Source organism: Dromiciops gliroides, chromosome 3, assembly GCF_019393635.1.
Source record: "Dromiciops gliroides isolate mDroGli1 chromosome 3, mDroGli1.pri, whole genome shotgun sequence".
Lineage (NCBI taxonomy): Eukaryota > Metazoa > Chordata > Mammalia > Microbiotheria > Microbiotheriidae > Dromiciops > Dromiciops gliroides.
The window spans coordinates 312,854,717-312,866,935 of record NC_057863.1 but is presented as its reverse complement, the minus strand read 5'-3'; the positions used below and the strand labels follow the sequence as shown (position 1 = coordinate 312,866,935).

The 12,219-nt window shown below is 36.7% G+C and overlaps 1 protein-coding gene across 1 annotated transcript; it reads left to right on the top strand.

The window, feature by feature from the left end:
- Positions 1-9,693: 9,693 nt before the first annotated feature.
- Positions 9,694-10,484, top strand: LOC122751221 (60S ribosomal protein L14-like). Its single transcript, XM_043998189.1, is given in 3 exon segments — positions 9,694-9,837; positions 10,016-10,065; positions 10,067-10,484. Coding segments are annotated over 3 exon segments (612 nt in total).
- The last annotated feature ends 1,735 nt before the right edge of the window (positions 10,485-12,219 follow it).

Below are 12,219 nucleotides of genomic sequence, written 5' to 3'. Positions count from 1 at the left end.
TGCTGACCTTCATTGGCAGAGGGAATTTCCTCATCAAAGTGTTTTCACTATGCCAATGAAATCATAGGTGAAGTATCTATCCCTATATGTACTCACTGTACTTCATAAAGAAAAGTGTCACTCTCCAAAGATATGTCAATTTCCCAAAAAGGAAATGTACCATTATTTAAGTTTTACTCATATTGTAGGTAGTTCAATCAATTATCAACCCTATAGAATAATGATTGACAAAAACCTGTTATTATGTGATTCCCTTTTGGAGATATATCCTTGATGGTCAGTGAGGAAAAGAAAGTTATTTCCCTTCAAGCACAGTTTGCATTTCATTATAAAGGAAAAGAAGCAAGTACTTATTTCACCCGATTTTGTATTGTCTAACCAATGTGCCATTTGTTAAATAGCTTCCTGAGCTATTAGTTATTAATTCAAACTGCTTAAGGATTATATAAATGTACACATACATATATACATGCATACCACATATCTAAATTGTGTGTTTATGTGTTATATACACGTAGATATATGTACTCGTGTGTGTGTGTGTGTGTGTGTGTGTGTGTGTGTACACACATACATGTGTATAAGTGATAGTATATAACTTCTAATTCTCTGCCTGGAGCAGCTTGAGCTCATCTTCTTTAATCTTCTGGATCCTTTAGGCACCAGAAAGGAAAAGAGAATGTAGTACTCATTTGACACCTGTGTATATATTATAAAGGAAATTGTCTGAGGTCATTTTAACACCTGGCTGAAAGTGGGTCATTTAAAAATAGTCACCTTGTTTTGAGGATGACACCCATGAAAGCCACCAAACTGCCAGAAAGTAGTAAGAGAGGATGTAAAGACTGGGAGCTTGTGTACTGACTGGGGACACAGTGGGGATTTTTAGCCCTATACTAGACAAGTCCATGAATGCATCTAACCACAAATGCTACAGATTAGGAAAAGAACATTCATCCAACTTGCCAGCAATGAGGTAGGAATCATCATCAGCCACTTAAGGGAGATCTATAGCTCCATAAGATGATTCTTCCCTTCTTTTCTCCTTGAGGATATGTTTGGCACAAGGTCTTCAAGGTGTTCTTGTCTCTGTGATTACAGTAAAAGGAAAACACATTAGAGGATAGTAAGAATAGTTGGGATATCAGACAGAGCCCAGGACTGGCCCCAGGTCAGAAATCAAACCTTATATCTTTTATTTTTTTACTTCCCTTTAGAAGATGGATTTTAATCTATATGTGAGTGAGTAGTCCTCCCAGGGTCACACAGATGTTAGGACCCTTATAACTGGACCCTTAATGATATGTTGGTGAACGTAATTTAAGTAAATTATGAATTATGATGGTATTCACCATAATCTTAGGTAGAAACCCAAGGTGTCACTAAAAGGAAAAAATGGATGAAGTATAAGAATCAAAGGGTCCTAACTATGCATCAGTAAAGAGACTGAAAAGGGTTCAGATACTGTTACTTACTGTCCACAAATGCAAAGTTACTCAAGCTAGCAGCTCATGACTTGGAGTACTTCCTGGCTTTTCCAATGATATCACCTTCAGTAGCTTTTCTAGTGACATCCCTTAGTGCAAATATAAAGTCATTGCCCTTGTTGGGGGAGGGAGAAGCATGAGATTGGGGAAATGACTGGCTTTATATGATAAGACAATATTTTAAATTTATATATGTGTGTGTGCATTCTAAACTACCTAAATTGGTAGATATATACCTCTATCTATTTATGAGTTAATATATATAAATCTATATATCTCCAGGTTCAAACCAAATATATATAAGATAAATCTCAATACGCAATTAATTAAGTTTTATTAAGTACCTGCTATGTACAAGGCAATGTGGCAGGTGCTGAGGAAAAAAAAATAAAAAGAATGAAGCAATACTTATTCACAATTAAACAGATTTAATCTACAGACATAGATATATATAATGTGTTCTTCCTCTGATAGAATTTAATATACATGGAGAATGAAATTATAGCAAATATATGTAGATGATTGAATATCTATTTTTAATCTATATATAATGTCTATATAGATACTGGTCTGGACCAAATATATATACTTATGTATATATGTACCAAATATGTGCATGAATTCATGTATATACACACATTCATATATACCTATATATGTACGTGTACATGTGCATATACATATTGGGTCCAGACCTGTAACTACATTCCCCATGTACATTAAATTCTACCAGGGAAAACAACATATAGGCATATACATATATAAAAAGAAATATAAATTTATTTTTGAACGGGAAAGCACTAGTAGCTGGGGAAATCAGGAAAGGCATAATGTAGAAAAAAGCAGGTAAGGAGAAAGGTGACATGGGGGGTTGAGTGCTGGATTTGAAGTCAGAAAAGGCCTGAGTGAAAATCTTGCTTCAGATACTTACTAGTTATGTGACCCTAGATAAGTCACTTAATTTCTATTCACCTCAGTATCCTCATTGGCAAAACAGGCATAATAATAGCGCCTAACTCCAAGAGTCACTATAAGGATAAAATATTTATAAAGCATTTTGTAAATCTCAAAGCATTATATAAATGCTAGCTATTATTATTTTCCTTATTAAGGAAACTAGGGATTCTAAGAGTTGAAGGTGAGGTATGACTGCATTCCAGGCATAAGGAACAGACTGTGCAAAGACATGTGAATGGGAGGAGGAATTTTGTGTCTGAGGAATATATATGAATAAGAAGGCCTGTTTGACTGGACCAAAGATTATATGAATGGAAATAATACATAGTTAAGAGACAGTGGAGGAGGTTACAAATTGCCATAAATGAGAAACAAAGGAGCTTATAATTTGCCTTAGAGGTAATAAAGAATCCCTTGAGTTTGTTGTGCAGGGGAATAATGCGGTTACAACCCAGCAAAAACCCAGAGTGGCCAGAATATCAAGGAGAAGAGGTTGGTCAAGTGTGTCAAATGCCATAGAGAGGTCATGAAGGATGAGGGTTAAGAAGCTGATTTAACAATTAAAAAATCATTGGCATTTCTTTTGGTTTGGGTGCTGTTGTTTTTTTTTTTTCTATTTTGAGGTTTTGCATCACTGCTCTGATTTTTTCTGTTGTAACAGGATTAATGCAGAAATAGGATTAATGTTATTATGTGTATATATATGTGTGTGTATATATCTATATCTATATGTATATGTATAGAGATATATAGACATAACCTATATCAGATTACCTGCTGTCTAGGGGAGGGGGGAGGGAGGGGAGGGAGGGAGAAAAATCTGAAATTATAAAGCTTGTATAAACAAAAGTTGAGAACTATCTTTACATGTAACGGAAAAAATAGAATACCTTATACATTAAAAAAAATAAAACAAAAAGAAAATATCTATTAAAAAAAATCATTGGCAAATTTGCGAAAGCAGTTGAAATTAAGTAACGAAGTCAAATTAAGTAATGAAGCCAAATAGCAAAGTGAGAGTAAAAGAAGTGAAGGTAGTAAGGAAAGACAGTTATTTCAAGGGGTTTAACTGTGAAAGAGAGGAGAGATGTAGAATGATAGCTTGAGGGAATCATAGAGTCAAATGAAGGGATTTTTAAAGATGGAGGAGACTTGTGTCTCCTTAGCACACTGCCTTTAATGCAGTAGGCATTAATAAATGTTTTTGATTGATTGATTGTGCATATTTGTAAATAGGGGGAAGGATTCAATGAGGAGAGATTGAAAATTGGAAGGGAAAGGGAGTGATTGTAGGGAAATCTGCTGAAGGGCATGGGATCAAAGTTACATGTAGGTGGATGGACTTTGTCAGTGAATAGAGCCATCTTTTCATTGAATAGTGGGTGACAGTGGTTGTTGTTATTGTTATTGTTTGTCCTTTGTTCTCAAAAAGAACCAATGTAATTCCTTGACTTACAAGTGAATTGGAATTGAGAGGTAGGGTTGTGCAAAGGCACTAGCCTCACTTTCTCCTCCAGAGCTCTTTGAGTACAGTGGCAAGATAGATCAAGACAACTAGAGATAGCCCTGTAGGCAGTGGGAGACCCTGGCCTTTTTAAGCTAAGGTCTTTCCCAGGTCTCAGTTTGTCTGAGGCAACACCCTTTTAGTGATTAAGGTTAGGTAAGAAATGAAGGAGAAAATGACCTTCCTTTGAAGGAAGGAAAGGAGGGAGAGAGGGAGAGAGGAGAGAGGGGGAGCGAAGGAGGAATTAGCATTGCCCAACTGGAACTGGACAGTTGGGTCTCAAATGGGGCAGCTACTACTATTCACAGATTGTTGTTTGTACTTCATTCTTGAAAAGGACCAATGACATCATGAAGGTGATGCCTTGACTTGCAAGTGAATTGGATTAAGGAGGAGAACTGGGATGACCCTATGTGGTTTTGCTATATAGAAAGAAGTGGGAAAGAAGGTACTTACAATAAATGGCTTTGATTTCTTGGAAAGATCTAAGTGAATGTCTCAATTGCAAGGGGAAAGAGGAGGAGGGATGATGTTGGAGGTCTGAGATGATACATGAGTGAGTTATCCATGGCAATTTGCATTTTATTTTTCCCACTAAGCAGCAAGTCTCATTAGACCATAGGAGGCTAGTCATAGAGGAAAGTGTCTAAATGGGTGTATCTGACTGAATCCCAGAGCCAAATCGAAATATTTGGAGGGAATCATTTGTTGTTTTATCTGTTAATTTCTTCCCTAGTCATTAGTTCACATAATTACAAGTAATCTGCACTTTACTTTGTTTATATATAGCCAGCTAGATATCTTATAAAGGCATTAGGTGGACGTTGAAATATAGTGAAAGGACAATCCCTGAACAAAGGAATTCTTGTCACTGAAGCAGCCAATTTTGAAATGGTAATGCTAAAGTTTTGAAATACATTTGCCTATGAGACTGTTTCAAAGGAATTAAAGAGTTTATCTTTGACATACAGGAAGGCAAAACACAATTCAAAGAATGGAGGATGCTGTAAGTATGTGTGTACTTTTTTTTCTCAAAAACAATAGCTTTACAGAAGTTTCTATCCTTTTCCTGAGTCTGATACTAAAAGTTATTCAAAGAACTGAAGGATATAGTTCCCATAGAAACTAAATAGGTTGTGTTCTCCGGAAAATGAACACAAAGTATTAACTCTTTTAGTCACAACACAGTGTAACTGTAACCTAAATTTTTCATAAATAATAAAACTAGATATAACCCTATGACCCTGACAGAAACCATAAAAATAACCCAAACTCAAAGTTATGATGAATTTGAAAATTAGCATTGATATAAGTATTATAAAATTTCCCACATGTAAAGAGGAATTGCCAAAAGGGAGTGTTCCTATTTGTCTCCCTGGTTGTTTTTGTTTTGTTTTTTAGCAAAGACTGTCCTCCAAGTATTTCGTCAATAAAACTTGCATATCATTGTTTCCCATGAAAAAAGACTTAGCAGTCTTCCTGGGCTATGCATCTCATTGTTTTAGCTATTACAGTCAGGATGTCCTTCGTGATGTGGTTTCCTTCTATCACACCTGTTGCAGTATAAACTTAGTTTGTACTCATTAAAAAACAAAACAAAACAAGATAGGAAGCTGACTCCTTGTCACTGCCTTCCCTCTATATCAAAGAGCCAGTGGGAATTAACACAGCTTGGGGGTATTACCAAGTAATACTGGTGGACCTCCATAACAGGTAAGGGAACAGGCTAGAAAAGGTCAGAATGGGGGGAGCAGTTTATAGAAAGATGAGGAAGAAAAAAAAAGTAAGAAGAGAAAAACAAAAATAGTTTACTGAAACATGGGCAGAGGACAAGCACAACAGTGCCTAGCTTGGCTCTCTCTTCATATTGAAGAATGTCCGTTCTCCAGACTAAATAACCATGATTCTTTTGGCCTTTCAGGCTCATTTTGATCAATGAGCCTCATCAGTCTCATTTTTGATTGTTATAACTTCTTGCCAAGTTATATTTTTAAAAATTATTCTCAAATATTCTCAACATCCCAATATTAGAATATCAAAAAACTCAATATATCAAGAATAATAGAAATAATATTTTATAGTTTCAATTTGTTTATCCTATTAGCAAATGGCATGTTTTTAAACAGTACAGTGTAGTAGACCACTTATAACAAAGACCATTAAATAAAAGGAATAGTACAGTGAGCTCATCTGAAAGTGCCTGCAACATTTCACATATGTAGCACCTCCTCACCTCTCTTTTTTTTGATGAACAAAAAACTATTTTCTAATCTCTACCCCACTAAAAAAGAAAGGGAAATTTAATGTAACAAACAGGCATAACATATTCAAACATGCAAAACAAATTCATTTCAGGAACTGTGCTAAGTGCTGTGATACAATTGCAAAAGAATGAAACAATCCCTACTCACAAGGAATTTATATTCTAATGGGGGAGACAATAGTAGATTTATAAATATATACAACACATAAACTTAGTGAAGTATATATACATATACCAAATAGTTAAATGCAACAAAAAGACCCAAAAGAAAGCCTCTGACACATTTGGTATACCCCCTAAGGAGGACTGTGCAAGACCAAGGACAAGAATTGCACAAGATGAGAAGGGAATATTGAATTGCAATCTTCAAAACTGATGACAGGAATTACAACAATGAAATCAGAGATCCACTCCAGTTTTAAATTCTAGACATTATGAAAAACTTAGAATAAAGACAATCATGAAGAAGAAAAGATAGGTATAGGATTTGCATGAATAATTTTCTTTGTTTACATTAAATTTCCCCCAAGCATCATCTGATTAGACAGTATTTCCCTCTACTATTCTTCTTTACTATTTCACTTAGTGCTCTTATCAGCTCTCAGGATTCAATTATTATCTCTAAATAGTATTGAATGCACTACCATCTTTCCAATCATCCAAGCTTGCAACTAAGGTGCCATCCTCAATTCTTTACTCTCTCAACCCCAATACCCAATTTGTTGCAAATTCTGTTACTTCTGCCTTAGCAACATCTCTCCAATATGCCCCCTTCTCTCCCCTAACACTGACACAACCATGGTGAAGGCTTGCATACAACCTCATGCCTGGACTATTATAATAGCTTTTGAATGGTCTCCCTGACTCAAGTTTCTCCCCACTGTAATCTATCCTTCACTCAGTTATCAAAGTGATATTCTTAAAGGATAGGTCTGACCATGTCAGCCCTTCCCAACTTCCTCCCCCAACATCATTCAATAAGCTTCAGGGCCTATTTCCTATTGGATAAAATACAAAATTCTCTGTCTGACATTTTAAGCCCTTCATAATCTAGCCCTCACTCACTATAGAACCTTTCTAGTTTTCTTATAATTTATATCCCCCACTACCATTTCCACCCTCACCACATAATCTTCAATGCAGTGGCCCAGGAATCCTTGTTGTTGTTCATACAAGACACTGACTCTTATGAATCCACTCATTTTCACTGACTACCCCTCATGCCTGAAAGGTTCTCCCTCCTCTACTTCCTGGCTTCCTTCATTCACATCACAACTAAAAACAAAAAAGCAAAAACCTCCTTCCAATGAGGTTTTCTCCAGTAGTTTTCCCTGAGATTAACTCCAATGTATCCTATCTCTTTTTTGTACATGTTTTTTGTATTCTCACTTTAAGTAAGATTTTAAACTCCTTCAAAGCAGAGACTGTTTTTGCCTTTCCTTCAAATCCACAGCACAGTTCTTGTGAACTTGACTTGTCCACTTGGAGATAAACTATTTGTATTCCCTGCCATTTACACCAAAAGAAAGTTAACCTATGCTCCTTTTTCATAATTAAGGAGAAAATGTAAAGTTTTAAAAACAAATTCTAGGGGGCGGTAGGTGATGCAGTAGATGGAGTCAGGAGGACCTGAGGTCAAATCCAGATTCAGACACTTGATACCTACTAGCTCTGTGACCCTGAGCAAGTCACTTAACAGCAATTGTCTCACAAAAAAAAAAAAAAGAACAAAAACAAATTCTAACCACTTATATGAGAGGATCAGCTACTGTTTTAATCCACAATATGCATATTCAAAGAGCTCTTGAATGGAAACTCTCCATCCCTGAAGATTGATAGCCTATCTATAATTTGTTTGATAAATCCTAAGGAGGTGCCTGAGGTACATAGAGCTTAAGTGACTTGCCCAAGGTCACATAGCTGTTAAAGGATCAGAGGTAAACCTATATTTCCTGGCTCCAATCCCAGCATTAGCAAATACAATATTCTGCCTCCAATGTAGGTCATAATTATTATAGTTAAATACATAAGTAACATAATCTATGACAAAACTTATCTGAAAGGTGGAACTCAAAATCTTACAAAAATGAATGTTGAAAACAATCTTTACATGTAATTATAAAATAAAATATAATACTACCAAGAAAAAAAAATACTTATCTGAAAGGAAGGTCAAGTTATCTTTTGGGGGGGGGGCAATGAGGGTTAAGTGACTTGCCCAGGGTCACACAGATAGCAAATGTCTAAGGCTGGATTTGAACTCAGGTCCTCCTGAATCCAGAGCCAGTGCTTTATCCACTGTACCACCCAGCTGCCCAAAGGTTATCATATTTTCAAGGCAAATATGCTTTCAAGCAAAAAAGCTAGAGTGCCCTGTATTTCAATTTCTTTTCCGATTCTATCCTTCCTAAGAATATTATGTACAAATACTTTTTACAAACTACTTAACTCACAAATTTAAAAAAAGTTTTCATTATAATAGATTTTATAATTCATTTTTTTATTTAAAAAATTAAATTGGAAAGCTACAAGATTAATGTGGTCTTTTACACATGGAGACTTCATGGAAGCCGTTGCTGCTTTTAACACAGAAAAGGTATACATAACAAAAGGCTTAAATTTCTTTTTGGTTCATACAGGGAAGGCCAAAAGTCAAGATGTTTTAATAATGTTTTGAAAATAATTTTCAAATAATTTACACAATTTATGAGATTTTACCCTTTCATGACTTTTGGTCCATCCTGTGTTAAGAAAAATCCTATTATTTCACAATGGAATGAGTAACCCATAAGAAAATCAGCATTGTATTTGCTATCCCTGTTATAAGGACTTATGAATTTATATTAGTAAAGTACTTTATGATCAATGAATAAAGAAGTACTACAGAATATAAGCTCCAAAAAGCTTGTGGGTTCTTTTGGGTTTTGTTTTTGCCACCCTAGGACTTAGCACAGTGCTTTACACATTGTAGGTGCTTAATAAATGTTTGTTGTATTAACACAGATGAGCCATGCAAAAGAGCTGAATGTTCACCTTTGTACTCTAAGATTTACCAAGTGTCTCTAGGGATGTGCAGATGCAAATAATGTGCATATGATATCATATACATACGATAGAGTAGATAGAGACCAGGACTCAAAAGAAGGAAGATTTGGGTCCTGAGAACTTCCATAACAGAGTGCTTCCTACTGTTCTTTGTTTCTCCTGGACCATATAATAAATGCTTTTTATATGACTGGGAATTGATATACCAATGAAAACATATCCAGCCCTGACTTTAGACTCAGATATTTATGTGTGTATATTTATATGAAGAATCTTCATGGGTACTCCTTTCATCTGTGCTAGTTCTATAAAAACAAACAAACAAAAAATAAGTCCAAGACTTTATGTTGAATAGGGATCTATGTCAAGTCTTAGGTTCAAAAATCTTGCTTCAAAAGTACAAGATGGGCCCTTCTTTCTCCCTCGGTGCCACCAACATGGTGTTCAAGCGCTATGTGGAAATTGTCCAGGTGGCCTATATTTCCTTTGGGTCATACGCAAACAAGCTGGTAGCCATCATGGATGTAATTGATCAGAACTGGGCTTTGGTGGATGGCCCATGCAGTGGGATGCAGAGCCAGGCCATGCCATTTACTTTCTTTTCTTTTTTTTTTTTTTTTTAGTGAGGCAATTGGGGTTAAGTGACTTGCCCAGGGTCACACAGCTAGTAAGTGTTAAGTGTCTGAGGCCGGATTTGAACTCCTGTAGTCCTGACTCCAGGGCCTGTGCTCTATCCACTGCACCATCTAGCTGCCCCAGGCCATGTCATTTAAATGTATGCAGCTTACAGACTTCATTCTCAAGTTCCCCACAGTGCTGTCAGAAATATGTCCGGGCTGCCTGGGAGAAAGAAAACATCCATACAAAATGGAAAGCCACAAGACGGGCCAAGAAGATTGAAGCCAGAGAAAGGAAAGCCAAGATGACAGATTTTGATCATCATAAGGTCGTGAAGGCCAAGAAGATGAGAAACAGAATGATCAAGCATGAAGTGAAGAGGCTCCAGAAGGCGGCCACCCAGAAGGGCTCTCCCGAAAAGGGAGCTGCCCAGAAGGCCCTGGCCTCAAAGGTCTCTGCCAAGAAGATCCCCTCAAAGAAGTCTGAGGGTCAAAAGGCAGCCCTAGGCCAGAAGAGCCTGAAAACCCCTGGCCAGAAGGCCCCAGACAAGAAGGGAGCCGCTCAGAAGGCACCAGCTCAGAAAGCAGCTGCTCCCAAGGCCAAAAAATAAGGGGCTGCCAGAAATCAAATAAAGGTTTTAATATTTTAAAAAAAAAGTAAAAAATGGGGGACACATGGGGAGACAGAAGTTTGCAAAAGCTGTGGGAGTTTTTTTGTTGTTGTTCAGTCATTTCAATCATCTCCAACTCTTTGTGACTTCATTTGGGATTTTCTTGTCAGAGATACTCAAGTGGTTTGCCATTTCCTTCTCCATCTCATTTTACATATGAGGTAACTGAGTCAAACAGGGTTAAGTGACTTGACCAGGATCACACAGCTAGGAAGTGTCTGAGGCCAGATTTGAATTTAGAAAGATGAATCTTTCTGACTCTAGTCCTGGTACTCTATCCACTATGAAATCTAACTGTCTTTCAAGTTTGATATAAGTTTGATATGATGAAATGACAATCATAAAAGCTAATACATTCTTGGGCTGGATGAAGAGACATATAGCTTCCTTGGAATAAGGAGATGAGAATGCTGCTGTATCCAACTGTGGTCAGACTACATCTGGGTAGTGCTAAGATACATGTCATAGTTTAAAAGGGATATTAATAATCTTGAAAGCAACCATGATGTTGAAGGACTTTTAGTCTATACCAGAGGATATTTAATTGCAAGATTGGGGCATGCATAACCTGGAGAAGAGAAAACTAAGAGGAGGAGGGTGGTATGGGGGAAACCATCTATCAGCATCAAGTATGTGAAGAGCTGTTGAACTGTCATGTAGAAGAATCATACCTATTCTATTTAGTCTCTGAGGACAAAGCTCAATCATGAATGGAAGTTGGAAAGAGAAAAAAAAATATGCTTTTTTCAGGAGGAAAAAAACAAAAAGCAAAAGTCTCCTTAACTATCAGAGCCATCTATATGTAGAATGGATGGCCTAAGGAGATAGTAGGTTCCCCAGCATAGGAGGTCTTCAAGTGGAGGTCAGATAATCACGTTCAGTAGTGTAGTAGGTATTCTTTTTCAGGCATGTGTTAATATAGAGAAAGTTGCTGAGGTCCCTCTGTCTAGGAATTCTGTGATTTTTTTGTAAGGTTAGTGAGAATAAACCCCCAACCCAGATGTAATCATGAAAGGTCCAGACAACTGAATCAATCAATCAAAATTATTAACTGGGTATGGGCAAAACCTTTGTCAATTTGAGAGGATTAAAGTATTTAAATTATTGAATAAATAGATAAAATCAATAGGAAACATTTGTGATTGGCTGAAATAATTGGATACACCTCTGGACCAATTGCATAAAACTTCAAGCCAGTCTACAATTATGAAGGCATGTCTTGTGAAGGAATTCCAGCCAAACCCATGAAAGGAAAAAGGAAAATTCTTAGATGCAGAAAATTCTCTCTCTCTCTCTCTCTCTCTCTCTCTCTCTCTCTCTCTCTCTCTCTCTCTCTCTCTCTCTCTCTCTCTCTCTCTGAAAAGGAGATGAACTGGTCAGATGGCAAAAGTGAGGAGTGAATAGCTGATGTGTTCCATCATTACCTCCAGTAATTTCAAAAGTGAATCCTAATAAATGCTTATTAGTAAATAATTTTTTAAAAGAGAAGAGGGGGGAAAGAGAGGAAGAGATAGAGAGTATAGTAAGGACTGAGAGGATGAGGACAGGTTGCTAATAGAAGAGACAGAAGCTAAAGTGAGCTTTGAAGGAGGCTAAGATTCTAAAACACAGAAGTAATGAAGAAGAGCATTTCAAACATGGGGGATGATGGCCTGTGCAAACACATAGTCCAGAA